At 40.8% G+C, this 18,382-nt stretch overlaps 1 protein-coding gene across 3 annotated transcripts in view; it reads right to left on the bottom strand.

The window, feature by feature from the left end:
• Positions 1-13,352, bottom strand: part of TMEM242 (transmembrane protein 242) — a 29,156-nt gene extending 15,804 nt beyond the window's left edge. Inside the window, exons 1-4 of one of the 3 annotated variants that reach the window (XM_021693096.1) lie at positions 13,102-13,352; positions 12,441-12,541; positions 6,924-7,061; positions 1,427-1,573 (exon numbers count right to left, since the gene is read on the bottom strand). In XM_021693096.1, the coding sequence (XP_021548771.1) occupies positions 1,550-1,573; positions 6,924-7,061; positions 12,441-12,541; positions 13,102-13,189 (351 nt within the window). In that variant the 5' untranslated portion in view covers positions 13,190-13,352 and the 3' untranslated portion in view covers positions 1,427-1,549. Of the gene's footprint in view, positions 1-1,426; positions 1,574-6,923; positions 7,062-12,440; positions 12,542-13,101 lie in introns of those variants that run through there. The other 2 variants (XM_021693095.1, XM_021693094.2) reach the window with 2 other exon arrangements.
• Positions 13,353-18,382: the final 5,030 nt, after the last annotated feature.

Below are 18,382 nucleotides of genomic sequence, written 5' to 3'. Positions count from 1 at the left end.
CATTGGTCATTACCTCCCGTTTTAAACTGAGCAAGTCCCTGTGATTCGGTCTCTCTGTCACCAAATTGCCCTTCCACATTACATCGAGTGCCTCTTACCACCAGATGCCAAGCCCATTAGAGCTGCAGTGAATGGGAAATAAGGGTTATAGAGATGTTCTTGTCACCTCAGACCAAAATTTAAGTGATGCAGTGCCACTTCCAATTAATTTAAAAATGATTCCAGGAATATATTCCTCAATGCTTACACTGTTTGAAGGCCCTCAGCTTGACAGAACTATCTGTGCAAGATCATGATGACTCTGTGTTCTGGGCGTTCTAGTAAGTACTATCAGCAAGTGGAAGTGAAGCTGGGTTTGCTGATGTTATGGTAATCAGAGTAAGGAACTGAAGTTTGCTTCGGGGACAGAAGCTGGTAGAGACGTTTGGAAGCTCTCAAATTAGATTAGGCAAGGACGCAGAAGGGACATATTTCAGTCACTTTTCAGACTTCCCCTGCAGATCCCTCAGAAGTGGCTACCATTAAACGATTTGCCAGGAGACGGATTTGTTTTTAACCTTTGACTGAAACCAAAGAAAAGTACAAAGCTTACAGTCTATTTCCTTCTTAGATATCTCAGATGTTAGAAACTTCTAAGCCTTTTCATAGTTTTATTTACATATGTGGTTCTAGCATTCACCTACAAATGTTGCTTCATTTGAGACGAATAACTTAAAAACTGTGTAGGAATAAACATATTTAATACAAGATCTACCAGAAATTAGCAAAAAGTCGAAAGAGATTTTACTGTAATTAGCAAAAGCCCTCAAAGCTGGTCATAAGGTCATTAAGAAATGAGCGTAAACCCGGCGCGCCTGGGTGGCTCAGTCGTTAAGCGTCTGCCTTCAGCTCAGGTCATGATCCCAGGGTCCTGGGATCGAGCCCCGCATCGGGCTCCCTGCTCGGCAGGGAGCCTGCTTCTCCCTCTCCCACTCCCCCTGCTTGTGTTCCCTCTCTCGCTGTGTCTCTCTGCCAAATAAATAAAATCTTTAAAAAAAAAAAAAAGAAAGAAATGAGCGTAAACATTAACAAAAACTATACTTAGCAGCAGCTACCAAAGAGAGCTGGAGAAAATACATTTTATTAGAATGAATCCAATACTGTCCTAAAGGAAAGCTGTATTACTTCTCTTAAAGAATCTTTCTTAGAGTGGTGCCTGGGTGGCTCAGTCATTAAATGTCTGCCTTCGGCTCAGGTCATGGTCCCAGGGTCCTAGGATTGAGCCCCGCATCGGGTTCCCTGCTCCGCGGGGAGCCTGCTTCTCCCTCTCTCACTCCCCCTGCTTGTGTTCCCTTTCTCGCTGTCTCTGTCAAAAAATAAATAAAATCTTAAAAAAAAAATCTTAGTATAGGAAAGATGCCAATTTTTGGAGAAATATTTAAAATGTGTTTTATTTACATGTTTTATTTTTTGTTCTTAAGGAAAAGGAAGCCTGGGCTCTTGAGCAAGAAGCAACCTCTATCAGCAGATCAGGAAGCGACTGAGGCTGGAGAGATGTGTAAGACTTCAATCACAGATTATCTGCATAAAAGCCCTGAGAGATGCAGTAAAGGAAGAAAGAGATTATTTTCCATCTCTCAGATTGGCAAACATTTCAAAGTAGAAGAAGCCACTAATGGCGAGGGTGCTAGGAAACCTGTATGCACTGACAGTATCTTCTAAGTGTATACATTTTGTGCTTAGCAATGGATATCAAAAACAGTTTTTAAATACCCCTGGATTCAACAATAACATTTGTCTTTAGGACAAATTTCCTGACCAAGAAAAGTACAAAAAGATGCATGCCTACAGAGGTTCACTATGGTGTTTAATAGTGAAAAATTACAATCTAAATGCTATTGGCAGGAGACTGATTAAGTAAATTATAATGGAGCACCATGTAGCCATTAAAAGTGATGGAGATTTATATAGTCTACTGTGCAAAGACGTTCTTGTGGCTATTCAGTGAAAAAAGGTTCCAGAATAGAACAGTAAAACATTTACCTACAATTATATGAATAGGCTTATAGAAAGTCTGAAGGGATGTTTTTATCGTAATAAGTGATTATAACTCAGTGAGATTTCTGGTGATTTTTGTTTCCTTTTTTGTACTTTTCTACACTCTTTTTGTTGTTGTTATTGTTTTTACAATGAGTACCTAATTTTAACAAAAGAAACACAAAGCCATCTTTGTTTTAAAAAAGGTCCTAAACATGTTTTTCTTTAAAAATAAGCAATATATGTAAATAAAAACAAATACCTCTAATTACATGGTAAAAAACAAACTAAACTAAAAATTCCCTTTATTTGCAAGTTAATTTTTAAATTTAAGTCTCTGGACAATTTAAAGTATTTCACAATAACTAAAAATGTTTTCATTCATGGTTTTATCACTATTGAGATTTTAGCTCCTCTGAGGGCAACAACTGTAAATTATCTGTGAATTCTAACTATACCAGGTATCATGAATATATTAAATACAAGGTACAGTAAATGTTAGCAATGGTGATTCTGACTCGTACTCTGAGACAGCCTCACCTCCAACAAATGTTGAACGAGATGAGTCCACAGGCATAAGCCCTAAAGCTCCCAGTCATATCAATCAGGAATTATTTATACATCCAACATTTTTCCTTCTAAGGGGAGAAAAAAAGGCAAAATAGTCTAACCATAAATATGCTCAATCTTTTTAGAAATCCTTTCAATATAAATAAGAAAAGATACAAAAGTTAAGTCTTTGTGTTTGAGTAACATGTAAATAATTGTAAGTGGCATGGTGTTTTTTTTTTTAAGATTTTTAAAATTTATTTGAGAGAGAAAGAGAGCGCGCAAGCACGCACAATGAGGGGGGAAGGAGGGGCAGAGGGAGAGGGAGAAGCAGACTCCCCGCTGAGCAGAGAGCCCAACACAGGGCTCAATCCCAGGAAATTGGGATCATGACCTGAGCTAAAGGCAGATGCTTAACCGACTGAGCCACCCAGGTGCCCTGGTTTTTTCTTTTGATAATTGGGGAATTACTAGTTGTTATCTCTAGAGATCCTTATTTACTCACTGACAAGCGTTTATTTCAACTAGTCTAAACTTAAAATACTTGCCCCTAATAAAAAGAATCTAATCATACTGCCACGGTGTGAACCTGGCCTGAACAGGGCAGTCTCCCAGGATCATCTGGGATCCTTTGGGATCATTAGCTGCATTAGGGGACCACAGACCCATAGTAAATGCTCATTCTTTTCACAATTAGGTTACTGTTATAAAATTAATGCTGCCTCAATCATAATCAGATGATAAAATATCATAATTCAAAGAAATTGGTGAATCCATACTGAGCAATCAGGCCTTGCTTGCTGGCCCACCATGCTGGCAGGCCGGAACTGGTGAGGTGATCCCAGGCTGAATCTGGACTGGTTCATACACGAAGGGAGGGAGGCTCCCACCTTAAATCCTGGGCACACCTACTGGCTTCAGTCTGCTGACAAGATAGCTCCACTAGCTCTCCTTTTTTTGGAATCGCTAATTAAATGATAACACTATTGTGTAAAATATAAATTTACATCTGATGTATTATACATGTTATATGTGAAATAAATTCCATAATAACTACGAATAAAGTGTAAATCCAAAATATTTCTAAGAAACTGAAGAGCTTAGTTTCAAGCACTGCAGCATGCCCTTGTTTAGGCCAGCAGATGTAGCTGTGAATTAAAATAGGGAATGTGAACTGCTCTCCTTCAGCCAGTAGATGGCACCCTTCTTTTTTTTTGAACTGGGTTTATAATGACACTTTAATATGATTCAAGGTTGCTACCAACAATTATTTGACACTGGGCTTGATTTTGATTTACCTGAATTTACCTAGAATAATCATATCAATTATTTATTGAGTGCAGAGACCTGGACCATTTCTGTCCAGCATTTTCTAAGATTGTTTTCTTTAGTCATGGAAAGAACATTTCCCAGGACTCAGGACAATCTCACAATTATCCTCAGAACTCTCTAAAGGAGAACTGAAATGTAATACTGCTCTCCACAAGACTCAGAGTGGGTCATATAATAAGAATTTGCTTAGAGAGTCTTAAAACCGAAGGCATCCATAATAACGGTCTACTGGGGAGCCCTGTCTAGGCACAGTGCCTGGCTCAGGGTAGGCCCACAAATGTCTTTTGAATGAACAAATTAATAAACACTACTGCTTTTAAAAGGTGTGCCCTTGAAAAACTATCAGTGGTTCATTTTTCTGTGAGACTTCTCAGATATGGATATCAAACTGATATTCCTAATGACCTACAGGTAGGGGGACAGTACATTTGTATTCTCACGTTTTAGTTAAAGACATGAAGATATAAAAAGATTCCAAGTGTCCTTGTATTCAGTAGTGCCAATCAGAAAATAATTTTTCTTGCCCAACTATTTTATTTAGGCCATAAAACAAAGAAGTTCACATTCTAGAAACTAGAACAGCACCGGATAGTCCATAAAGCCCAACTTCTTGAGCATATAACTTAATCTAAATATCTTTACTTTGTTGGTCTATGAAAATTTGGATCAATTCATTATGACTCTTCTCATTCAAAGGCTATTTATATTTTAAAATATCTTAAAACTTTATTACTCAGTTTATGACCTACATTACTAAGTTCTGGAAACATCACCTAACAATTCCATGGAGTCAGTATAAAGTGCTAACAGACCATCATTTTTATAGAAACTAAAAGCTTAATAACCTTATTATTAAGTATTTCATGCCCTCAAGTATATGTCACATGTAGTCAAAGAAGTTTTGTGAACTTCTAGGCAGCTGTGCTTCATTTTTAGCATAAATTAATAAAAAATAAAATCCAGCACTATTTTTTTTTAAAGGTAGTATTACTGTTAAAGCAATACATATTTAAGAACGTACAGAAAAGTAAAAAAAAAAAATTCACTCCCACACCCATAATTCATCCACACATTTATATCGGGCATATTTCCCCCCTGTTTTTTCCACCCGTTTTCAAATAACTGCTCTCATATTATATATACAAATGAATCCTGCTTTACCATTATACCCTAAGCATTTGTCTACTGAAGATGAAGGCTAAAAGGAGACCTTCTCTTTTATGAGGAAAGAATGGCCCGGTCCTATACCTGACTGATATTAATTACAATGTTGGGAGATGAGGCCCACATTGAAGATACCCAGGAAAACCTGTCAAGTTATCAAGAATGTGTGGATCACATCACGATCAAAACCGAATTTACTACCTCCTTCCTCCTCATTCTGGCTCCTTCCAACTACTCATTTATTTCCAATCTTAGCTAGGGGAGGTAACATTGGAAAAAAAAAAATCTAGGTTCTAGAGACTATCAGACTTGGATCCAAATCTTGACTCTGTCAATGACAAGCTGTGTGATCTCGGACAAGTGACTTAACCTCTCTGAGACCCAATTTCCTCATTTATAAACTGGGGGATATTACTAACTGCTTCATAGTTATTGTGAAGATTAAATAATCTGCTATGCCTAAAATGTCTGGTACAATGCCTGCAATGGAAGGAGAGATTTTATACTGGTCAAAAGCAAAACTGAGGTTAACAACAAAAATCATCCAAAATCTTCAGTCATGGGTTTTCTAACTTTTCCAAGTAAACACAACTTTATTGTTATAAACAATTACTAGCAGCAAAGTTACTTTAAAAATAAAGGTTAGTCGGACTAGAAGAAAAGCAACATCTATCTGTCTATCAGTATACTTTGAGTGAAAAGTACAATAATGCCTATGTTCAGTTATGATTAAACCAAATATAAAAAACTCAGTAATGCCTATAATAATTATATTACTTATCACTCCCCCCTCCCTTGCAATTTCCCCGTCTACAGAATCACTCCCATCAGCATACTCAACATGCTGTTAATTCTCCCAACTTAAAAACAAAAACACAAACAAAAAAACACCTCTCTTGATCTCAGTCCCCTTTCCAGCTATGACCCCATCTCTTTCTTTCCCTGTAAAGCACAACTCAAGACATGCCTGTATATACAATCTCCTCCATTCTTTTGGATCCACTCCACCCAGGCTTTACCCACCAAGGACTGCCATCAAGGCTAACTTGGCAAACTCCTGAGTCTCATCTTACATGATTTAAACCCACCATACACCTTCTTCACGTGGTGTCCAAGTCACCATTCTCCCGGTTCTCCTGGGTTTTCTCCTTTGGTAGGGAAATCTCCCTTGCTAATTTGCTCCGTATTTCCCAACCTCTAAACCTTGGGAGTGCCCAGAGCTCCTTGGTGAGCTCAATGCCTTGGTGAGCTCATCTAGTCTCCTGGCTTTGAACACTACCCATATACTGAAGAGTCTCAAATTTACATCTTGACCTTGTACCTCTCCTCTGAATTCCAAACTTCTATATCTAACTGTTTGCTTGACTCTCCACTTAGCGATCCAACAGATATTTCAAACTCACAGGCCCCAGACTGAGCTCCTAGCATTATCCCTGAATACCTGCTACCTGCTCCTCTCACACTGGTTCCCATCCATCTTCCAACTGCTCACAGGCCAAAAGCCTTGGAGATCCTTGACTTCATTTATTCTCTCACCTCTCACATCCGACGTATAACAAGTCCTTGTTGACTCTACCTTCAAAATATATCCAGAACCTCTTTACCTCAATTCCCTTGCTGCCACCTATTCCAAACCACCGTCAATTCTCACCTGTCACACATGTGCAGCCTTGTCCACAGAACTTCCTACCGGTAGTTTAAAAAAAGCCAATCATTCCTAATATACAGCTTTTTAACTTGGGGTATAAATTACACACACACACACACACACACACACACACTTCTTGAAAATCAGGCATATTTAGACCACAGAAAGTGGAATAAACATTCCAGATACCAATTACAGGACTGTAGTTACTTACACTGTGAACTCCTAAAGCTTTCCAGACTGCGAAGCTGATCACACCAACCCCGCACCATGCATAAAGTGAGCCCCAACCCAGGGCTCGCAAGGCAAGGGAAGACCCGCTCTCTGGTAAGGCAGCTGTGGCCATGCTTCCCTGCAATGAAGACAGAGAGGAAAAATCATCAGTTCGGAAAAAGTAATTATTTCAGGAGTGTTTGAAACTCATGACTCTCTGAATGTCACCGTAATTTTGGGAAGCCAGACCAACTGAAGTCCAAAAAGAAGCTTTGCTACTTAGTAACTGCAGAGAAGTCACCCCTTCTCTGACTGACAGATATTTGAGTACTCAGGGCCTTGCCAGGAGCTGTGCTAGGTACTGGAGAGAAAAACGCAAATAGAGTAACTTCTTTCTGACTAAAGATCCCAGTCAATGGGGGGAGGGGAGGAGGACACAGACACATAAAAGTTAATTATGATCTAAATGGAATGTGCGACAATATAACTATACACATAGGGCACCATAGTCCCAGAGGAGGATACCTAATCTGTTGTTGCAGTTAGAGGAAGCTTTAAGGAGGGGTTCCTCAAAGAGGTGAGCTAATCTAAGTCACTACAAAGACTTTTAAATACATATGCAAAATGCAGGGCACATAGTAGAAACCCAGCTTATGGCAGCTATTCATGGGAAACTAGAAAATAAACAATGACTCTCCTCTTGGGTTTCAAGGCATCATATTAAGGTAAAAATCTATACCATAATAACTGAACAACTTTCAGACTATCAGCATGAAAACTTGACTAGAGAAGAATAGGAATGCAATGCACGCTTCAAAAGGGAATATCCACCCCATCACTGAAAGCACCGATTACTGATTATTTTTTTCCAAAACTTTTCTTTGCTGTTTTTTGCCTATTAATTCTCCCAGAAAAGCCCTAAAACATTCTGTCAAGATTTCTCTGAGTCCCATTCATTGGCATTTTCATTACAATGTCATCAAACTGATTAGCTAATGTGATAAGATAGCAAATTTATGTTTGGTCTTTCTTCTGGAAACAAATTTCCATTTACTCAAGCCTTTCCCTTTTTAGAATAATTTTCTTTATATTGCTCAACCCATTGAATAAAGGTTTGTAGCATGTGTGCTGTGATTATGAATGTTATTGGTGGCACACAGAAACACTTGGTTTACCTGTATTTTCATGTCTCGCACCATGCCCTGACCCAGAAGATATTATTTGCTGACTTAACACTTGTTTGTAATATACCTGAGACCCAACCAGATTTTCAAGAGATGTTTCTTTAGTTATTTTCTATGATCAAAACAAACTCTCTTACCCCTTTTCTCACGTTGCTGTAATTTCAGAGTGGTTCTCTAGATATCACAGATCTCATATAAATTCACTAACTTCTAACTGGCCTGAATTTTCATCCAGAAGCAGCAACGTTAACCAAATATTATTAAACCAGGGTCAACTTAAGTGCCTAAATTTTATTTTAGAAACTTAAGTTAAAAAATTCCTTATTTCCTTGGGAAGGACAGAAATTATATATGTGTTACATATGTACATGTGCTTTTAAAAGCCACCTTAGCTTACACCTTCCTCTGTTTATTCAATGAAGGACAAAGAAAAATGAATGTTCGTTCAGCACTTACTACTGCCGTTCCATTCCCAGTTTTCTAGCCTGATACTCAGCTAAGACAATGCAGTTAAGACTTTAAAGAAATGATGACCATCCTCCTGAAATAATAGCAATGTAGGCAGTCCCCAACTAAAAGCTGATCATTTTTAAAGTCCTGAGTTGCAATCTGAATCTGTATTATAGTTAATGTCTAGATTCCAAGCCAGTGGACAGAAATCTATTTAAATAAAAAATTGCTAAAAATAGTGTAATTTCTTCTCCAAAAATTATCAAAGATGGAAAGAGTGCCACGGTGGGCAAACTGTTTAATCCATCAGTGCCTCAGTTTAATGGGGGCAACATAACAGCATCTCATGGGGTTGTGATGGGGGTTCAATGAACCCCAACCCTTAAAACAGCAGGTAGCACATGGTAAGCATTCAAATGCTAGATATTATTATCACTATTAATGTCAGAGAAAACTGCCAGGCAGTACACTGCCTAAGTGGTATTCTTAAACTGGCGCTTGCTAAGTGTAAATGCATTAAATGCTCCCGAACCTCTGAGCCTCTCAGAGTCTGGATCAGTGGTAATGCTCTAATTCAGATGTTTCCCCAGAGGGGAGGCAGAACTTTACACAACATATTTAACCATCCAGAACAGTGGTTCTCAAACTTTCTGGTCTCAGGATCCATTTATACTTGGATCCCAAAGATTTCTGATTATGTGGCCTATACTTAATAATAATTAATATTTTAGAAATTAAAGCTAAGAAATTCTTAAATTTTAAGTATTAATTCATTTACAAATAAACCCAGTATAGATTAATATAAACCTACTTTTGGGACGCCTGGGTGGCTCAGTCAGTTAAGCGTCTGCCTTCGGCTCTGGTCATGATCCCAGGGTCCTGGGATCGAGTCCCACATCAGGCTCCTTGCTCAGCAGGGAGCCTGCTTCTTCCTCTGCCTGCTGCTTCCCCTGCTATGCTTTCTCTCTCTCTCTCTGACAAATAAATTTAAAAAATATATATATAAACCTATTTTTATGAAAACAGCTACCTTACAAAACAAAAGAATTTAGTGCAAGGAGGCAATGTTTTACATTTTGATTAATCTTTTAAATGTTTGGCTTAACAAGGGACAGATGAATTTTCATAAATGCTTCTGTATTCAATCTGTTGCAATATGTTTTTTGATTGAAGAATCTGCATAAAGTCCAGCCTTACAGAGATCTGTGGTTGAAAGGGACAAGTATTTTAATAGCCTTCCTTCTTTGATGCTCCACCAAAACTTCCCAAATAGCGGCATGCACTCTGGGATCTGAAGTCACACCGATGAGTTTTTTGTACTTTGTTACATTAAAATCCATTAGTCTATTTTGTATTTCTAATGGACCTTTTATCCATGCGTTATGATCATTCAGAAAATACTGATTTACCAAGTTATGCAGATCTTTCCAATGTTGACACCATTTATTAAACATTTAAAATTTCACATCATTAACACTACCACCAATCTCATCAGAAAAGCCTTTACGTATTGAGTACCTATTAAGCTGACAATGGCAGATACAAGTATTGGGATACCTGAGACCCAACCAGATTTTAAATCCTAAGATTTAATTTTCACTTGCAAGCTCCAATTTTATCACTGGCAACAAATACTGACAAGTGCTTGCTTGAAGAGACGACACAGGCTCATTTTGTTCATTTTGAAGAAAATGTCTGTCAAATACCCACTTCTGAATAACTATAGTCTGTCAGTTCCTCTTTCAAATAAAATACGTTATTACATGGGGAAAAAAGCAGCTAGTTCAGCATGCAATTTAATCACACCATTGCTTTTCCTGGAGAAAAACGTCTTTCTTTGATATAAATCGGAAAGGCTTTATGCGTACTTCCCATTTCTTCACGTGGATTAGTAAAGAGGTATAATCAAGGGTTAAGATTTAATAAAATCAGTAATTCTACTGCTATAACAAGGAGATTCTTATGCAATGAGGGCTTTTTTTTTTTTAACTACAGATGCACGGTAGTGAAGACCACCAGGCCTGCCAGTACAGCTGGGTGCCACCGCCTTGATTACACTAAGGCTCCAGCACTCTTACCCCACGTGCTTCTATACCGTTAGTGCAAATGCCTCGCTATTACTAGGAAAATAGTTTTGACTTTACAGACCCCCAAAGAGTCTCAAAGATCCCTAGGGTTCTATGGCCCACAGCCTGACAACCACCGTGTTTGATAGGGCATGTGTGACCATCAAATCTTAGAACCACAAAATAGAATGCCAAGTTGTAAATGTGGGTATGGGTTGTTGTTGTTTTTTCCTGAGAATCCCTAGCTTTCATCAGATTCTCAGAAAGGTCTGTGACCCAAAGGCTAACCTGGTAATTTAGGCTTAGAAATGAATGCAAATTCTACTGTTAAAGCATCACTATCAGTTAGGCTTTACTGATTCCTTCTACAAGATATAGTTCTGCACTGAAAATATTCTGTAATACAGGGTGAAAATGACCACAGGGTTCATCACGTGATTTGGGTAGCTCCATTTAAGCCTTGAGTATTCAGATGGAGAACAAAAGCACCTTAAATGTGGTCTTTTTCCTTTACAGTATCTACAGTGCTTAAGTATGATATCAGATTATTAAAAATGTAAGTGGAAAGGGAACTCGACTAGTTTACGATTTTTCACATAACACTCTTCTTCCAAGCAAACATCAAATTATAATTATATAGTTAATTGCGTCAATATTTAATATCTGTCTCCCGCACAGATGCTAGCTTCCTGAAGGGCAAGCATTGGTTCATTTTTGTTATCTCTTGCACCGAGCTAGCACAGTGCCTGACACATAAAAGATCCCAAGTTAACATTTGAAGCAATGAAATGATGGTTAAATAAACAATACGGGATGGAGAGGGCAGAGACAGGACAACACATGCTAACAAGTAACTGCAAGTCTACAAGTCAATGAGAAGAAACAATCCTCAACAGCTGGGGTCTGACCACATGAGTGATTACTCAATCTTGCTCATGGAGTTAAGAATTTTCTGCCTTAAGAAGCTTATGGTCATTCAACCCAAACTGATTGAGCACTTATGTGTCAGGCACTTTTCTGTGGAGCGGGGATGAAGCAGCACAAAGCACGTGTGATCTCTGGGCTCAAGGAGCTGATCCATGTTTTTCATCAATGATAAGATGAACTTTACTTCAACAATTGAACATTTTTGAAATAGAAAGGCCTCTGGTGGGGCGCCTGGCTGGCTCAGTCAATAGAACATGAGACTCTTGATCTGGGTGGAGAGCTTAAATAAATAAATAAATAGAAATGCCTCTGGCAATCAGTATTGTGTCAAGAATTTAACTGGCATCATTTTTTTTTTCCTTAGTGGTACATAAAATACCGGGGCCTCTTACAACTGATAGGGAATTACCCAGATTTAGACTTAGTCATGTTGTGAATAGGAAATGTACTGGATGAGCTTTCAAAGTCTTGTTCTGCTAAAATTTAAGAAAAAGAAAGCACATAACTAAATACTTCTTTTTTCTTTCTTTTTTAAAGATTTTATTTATTTATTTGAGAGAGAGAGTGCACAGAGGGAGAGGGAGAAGCAGGCTCTCCACTGGAAACAGCCCCATATGGAGCTTGATCTCAGGACCCCGAGATCATGACCCGGGTTGAAGGCAGACACTTAACCAACTGAGCCACCCAGGAGTCCCTAAATACTTCTTTCTAAATGAAAATAAAGACCACTGATTAATTTGTACATTTCCTGAATCTATGAGATGTATATAGGTTTACTTCTTAAAACAGTATGAAAGGCCACCAACATTTTATTTACTTCTCCTATGCACAGCAGCTGCCAATTATCTGTAAACAATAACAATGCTATAAATGGATTTCCGTGTCACAAACCTTATTGAACCATTCAGGGCTCTTCTTTTTAGCCAATGATAATGTTGTAACAAATCCGGCTAGCATTCCTGCTGCAGCCACAGTACCAAGGAAAACTCCACCTGCCAAGAGTTTTGGGGGTAGGGCGTGGAGGGGGAGGAGAGAGATTAAAGAGAGAGAAAAAAAAAAACACAACACAACACCTTAAGAAGACGTACCCAAAGTAAGTCCAGACACTATTTAAATTACATCTTAAGTCACTTTTGAAATTTGAGAACGAAAGCTAGACAGCTCTGGCCATAAAGGTAAAGGATAGCAGTGCGAAACCTGCGTGACCTCCTGACCTCTGGTTCCTGAGATCGTTCTGCGGGACCGTTCCCAAGAGCTGAGAGTTGGCCCAGGGTCCCTTCCCCTCTTCCCGGGGACGGTTTGAAGTTTCTCCCGGGGAGGAAAACAAGCTAGTGGAAGGTAGGGGAAGGCACAAGAGAAACTATAGAGGGGATGGGGGAAATACAGCACACAGCTCAGGGGAGACTCCACCCCGCACGACCCCTGACTGGCCGATCCCCACCAGCTAAACTCAGGGGCAGCCCAAGGGAAGGTCTCCCAGGGCGGGGAATGGCGGCTCCAGCGCAGGCCCCGGAAGAGCTCGCCACGACACCAGCACCTCACCACACCACACCTTTCACCAGGAAAAGCCGATCGTCTGTGGATCCCGGAGTGTCGAGACCAGAGGACGGCGGCCCAGGCCCGGCACCGGTTGTCTCCATGTTTATAAGCCTCCACCACTGGGTCCGACGCCAACCGGTTCCGGGGGGGAAGCGAGAGCGAGGCGGAGGAGAAAGGTTCCGCTACCACCTCTCCCTGTGCGTTCTGAATACTGGTCCCGGGAACGGCCGCTGACCCCAAACCCTCTCTGCTCCCCCACCGACCCGCAAGGAAAACGTGGTGACTGCACGTGGGTGTCCCCATCCCAGCCCCGGGGGGTGGTGTCCTCCCAGGCCGCCTCCAGGTTGGGCCGTTTGCCTGCTCCAAGGTGACGGTCGCCGCCCTTGAATATTGCGTCTGTCTGGAACAGTGCTCGGCTCTGACGGTAGGAGGCAGTGAGCGGTTGCTGATGGCGCCGCGAGCCCAGGGCGAGCAGGGTTCGAGACCCTGCAGCTCCGTTTCCTGATCAGCCTTCCGTCACGTCCAGGGATTTAACCAGCGCTAAGATTTCACGATTCTAAAAAGCAGGTCTCCGTCTTCTCTCTGTACTTTTCTGGGAAATTTCGTAGCAGTGCTCGCTTGAGGTGTAAGGGACAGGTTTTATCCGTGGAAGAGAGTCCACGTGGAAGCTCGGCTGTGAGACACCTCCTTCCCCGCCCTTTGATTGATGGACCTACCAAGAGAGGTGCGGAACTGAAGTGAGACAACCCAGCGGGAGCAGCCGAGGACCACCCTGAGGGGCTAACACGGACGGCGAGCCTGCGCTGGAGCCCTTCTTGCGGGGAAACGCTGGTGCGGGCCGCCCCTCGACGGCGCTGGGGCTTCCCAGTCTGGGAGGCTGATTTGCCAAAGGGGTGGATTCTATAAATGGTCACCGAGAGGAAGAGGCTGGAAGTCATAGAAAAATCTTTTCAGCCTCTCAAACACCGACAGATGACATCATCTTTTAAAACGAGACAACTGTCATTTGTTCATTCTGAACACACGCACAAAAGCCATGAACTTCTTGAGGGTGGGGATGGGGATGTTTGTTCAATTTTAGATTCTCTGGCTCTCAACTCCTTACCCGGTCACACGTAATAAATTTTGGGTGAATGAGTAAATGGATGTATTAGTTAATTGCAATTAGTAGCTCAAACCTGGGTTCAGGTCCTAAGTCACTTCTCGGCTATGTGAACTTGGCTGAGTTATTTAGGCCCTTTGCCTCAGTTTCCTCATATATAAAAGAAACTGACAGTGCCTGCCTTATAAGTTGCTGTGAGAATTAAAGGAAGCAATATAAATAAAGAAGGTAGCATAGTGCCTGGCACAAACAGAAACTCAATACATGTTAGCTCTAGCTAGCATACCTTTCAATTCCAGTAGCTGTTTTGCAGTGTTGCCTATGGAAAATTTTAAATTATAGATGCCCAGGGCCTACTGCTGAAGATGATTGCTTGAAGGTCCAGGCAGGGCAGTTTAAAAGCTCGGGGAGGGGGGGGGGGATGGCTCTCTCGCTCAAAAAAAAATTAAAAAAAATTAGGGGTGCCTGGGTGGCTCAGTCAGTTAAGGTCCTGAGATTGAGCTCTGCCCAATGCACAGCTTGCTTAAGATTCTCCCTCTCCCGCTGTCCCTCCCCCCCCCCACAAAAAATATATAAAAGATATTTTTAAAAAAAACCTCCACGGGGGTTGCCTGGGTGGCTCAGTCGTTGAGCGTCTGCCTTCGGCTCAGGTCATGATCCCAGGGTCCTGGGATCGAGCCCCCGCATCGGGCTTCCTGCTCCGCGTGAAGACTGCTTCTCCCTCTCCCACTCCCCCTGCTTGCGTTCCCTCTCTCGCTGTGCCTCTCTCTGTCAAATAAATAAAATCTAAAAAACAAAACAACAACAACAAAAACCTCCACGGGAGATTCGGATGATCAGTCAGGTTGAGAACTACGGCTCTGTTCAAATTTCTGGGTGGATGAACCACAAAGAATTTATCTAAACTGTGGATGCCTTGGAAACACAAGGCTAGAGTCTGAAAGGGCCCTTTCAACACGCAAATGCTGTGCTAACTTGTTTACAGTCTTTAGGACTCATCCTTTCTCCTTCCCTTCATACAAAAGGGTGATCACAGCAGCTAACATTTACTGAGTGCTTTCTATATATCTAGCATTGTGCTAAGTGCTTCAAATATGTTATCTCATTTAATTTTCTTCATAAACTCAGATTAATTAGCTTGCTCAACTCACACAGCTGTTAAAAAGCAGAGCCAGGATATAAAAGCAGCTCTATTTTTAAAAGCAATGAAAGCAAAAAGAAATAAGTGGGGCTACCACAGGCCAAAAGCTTCTACACAGCAAAGACACCATCAACAAAATGAAAAGACAACCTACTGCATAGGAGCAAATATTTGCAAATCATATACCTGATAAGCGGCTAATATCCAATATATAAGAAACTCATACGACTCAATAACAAAAAGGAAAAAAAAACACATACATGGGCAGAGGATCTGAATAGACATTTTTCCAAAGAAGACATATAGCTGGCCAACAGACACATGAAAAGATCACTCCATCATTAATCATCAGGGAAATACAAATCAAATCCACAGCGAAAATGACCTCACATTTGTTAGAATGGCTCTTATTAAAAAGACAAGAGATAACATGTGTCACTAAGGATGTGGAGAAAAGAGAACCCTCCCGCACTGTTGGTAGGAATGTAAATTGATATAGCCACGATGGAAAACAGCACAGATGCTCCTCAAAAAATTAAAAATAGACCTACCATATGATCTAGCAATTCCACTCTGGATATTTATCTGAAGAAAGTGAAAACACTATTTTGAAAAGCTATACCTATGTTCATTGTAGCATTATTCAATAGCCAAGATACGGAAATAACCTCAATGTCCATCAATGGATGAATGGATAAAGAAATTGTGGTATACATATTTAATGGAATAGTCAGCCATAAAACAAATGAAATCTTGCCATTTGCAACAGCATGGATGGACCTCAAGGGCATTATGTTAAGTGAAATAAGTCAGACAAAGAAAGACAAATACTGTATGATCTCTCCTGTATGTGGAATCTAAAAGAACAAACAAAATAAAAATTAAAAAAAGAACAAACAAACAAGAAATAAGCTCATAGATACAGAGAGCAGATTGGTGGTTGCCAGAGGCAAAGGGGTAGAGAGTAGGAGAAATGGGTGAAAGAGGTAAAAAAGTAAGTAGAAAATAAATAAATAAATAAATAAATAAATAAATAAATAAATAAAAGTAGTTCTGCCCAAGTCCTTATCCCCACCCAGTGGTCCCTAAGCTTGAGCTTGATAACTGGAATTCCCCCGAAGGGCCTCACTCCCAGAATTTTTGATTCAGTGGGTCTGGGTGGGGCCTGAGAACTTTCATGTCTAACAGGTTCGCAGGTGATGCTGATGCTGCTGGTTAGAGAGGTCCTCTCTCTGCTTTACTCTTACAGTTTACACCTCTTAAAGCCACACCATCCACTTTAACACTTGGAATTCTCTTCTCCCAACACTGCTCAGAGAGAAAATGTATAGGCTCCCTAACTCCCCGTCTTTGCTGGTCTCTCCCCCCATCCCCCGGAAAACCACAGAAATTTTTTATTTTAAGAATTATATTACTATTTACTAAAAGGAACAGAAGAGAGAGAACACGTGTTTAAATTTAGGGATGTTACAGAGTCCTGTACTCTAGAGCCTTTTTTCCATTTTGAGGCAGTAACAACAACTTGTGCTGGACCCATGTCTGCTTCCGTTCCAAGGGCTGCACCTCAGGAACATCTACCTTCATTCTAATTCCCCAAAGTAAAGGACAACATTCCTCCTTCCCACACATAAGCTCAACTTCCCAGGATACAGAGGGTGAAGAGGCAATGAAAGCAAACCAATGGGTCATCTTTGCCATGGTGAGTGATTTGCACTTTGAGGATCCTTGTCAGCTACGGGCCTTGAGGGGAGAAACTGAGAGCCCCTTGGACGAGGTGACCTTATTGTGTGGGGAGCTTCCCACCCATTCCTCACGGGCCCTAGGCTCCTGTCATTTGCTCTGTTCCATATTCAGGAAGATGGTGATTCCAAGGCCTGGAAAGCCTGCATGGGGAGTCCCTGGCCTTGAGATTAGAACCACATTCCAGGCATCCCCAATTAGGACGCTTAAAGAAAATGCATTTTAAAGACAACGTTAACCAAGATCTCCTATTTCTGCGGTTCACACCATTAAGTACTTCAGGTGCCATCGAATTAACTGGCCTGCTCTCAGGATCCTCAAATCCTACCTAGACTGGTTTCTATAAGAATGTGTGATGCAAGCTCCAAACAGGTGACTTGCAGGTGTTTGGAACATGGTGTCTCAGCAAGATAGGGATTGTTAGTTTTGAAACAGCAAGATGGGGCATATTCTAAGCATGGACCCCCATGGTCAGAAATTTGCAGAAGTTTGGTGCCCCATGTGATGTGAGCAGGACTGTTGTTTCAAGGGAAGCATGATTCCCTTTTAGGAAAATGTAATAGAAATGTCTTGCAAGCAAAGAGGCTGCTGGGAAAGCAAGCTCATCTGAGACAGACTCTGTTGCTATTTTGGTGTTTGTTTTAGTCTGCTGCAAGTCCATACCATCTATGCATCTGACCACATTCTTATTTCAAACCTTTGGGCCCCTGTAGATTCTATTTCAAGTTTTGACAGCTAGAAACCTGTTAGCATTACAGTTTCCCAGAATGTGGGTACCCTCGCTCTCTCTAGTTCCAAACACTGGCAGGCTTTTTTCCCATCTATTTTTAAAACATATTTCTTTGGAGCTTCAATTTCTCCCTGTTTAAAATATGAGGCTGAATTCTTTTTTAAAATCGGATAAGCGTCACATATTGGTCATTCTTCTCACTGCTACTTGATATAAGATAGTTGTCAAAAATAGAGTGCAGAGATCTTTAAAAGTTATTGCCTAATTAAGGGTGCCTGGGTGGCTCAGTTGGTTAAGCGACTGCCTTCGGCTCAGGTCATGATCCTGGAGTCCCGGGATCGAGTCCCGCATCGGGCTCCCTGCTCGGCGGGGAGCCTCCTTCTCCCTCTGACCCTCCCCCCTCTCATGTGCTCTCTCATTCTCTCTCTCTCAAATAAATAAATAAAATCTTTAAAAAAAAGTTATTGCCTAATTAAGTGTGTACATAGGAAAAAGATCTCCTGGGCTTTATGCAGAATTATTAACAGAGGTTACCTTGAGGGAAGGGAGGAGGTGAAACTTTCTAATTGTATTTCATCTTT

Source organism: Neomonachus schauinslandi, chromosome 8, assembly GCF_002201575.2.
Source record: "Neomonachus schauinslandi chromosome 8, ASM220157v2, whole genome shotgun sequence".
Classification (NCBI taxonomy): Eukaryota; Metazoa; Chordata; class Mammalia; order Carnivora; family Phocidae; genus Neomonachus; species Neomonachus schauinslandi.
The sequence above is the reverse complement of the archived record's forward strand: the minus strand, read 5'-3'. Positions and strand labels throughout refer to the sequence as shown.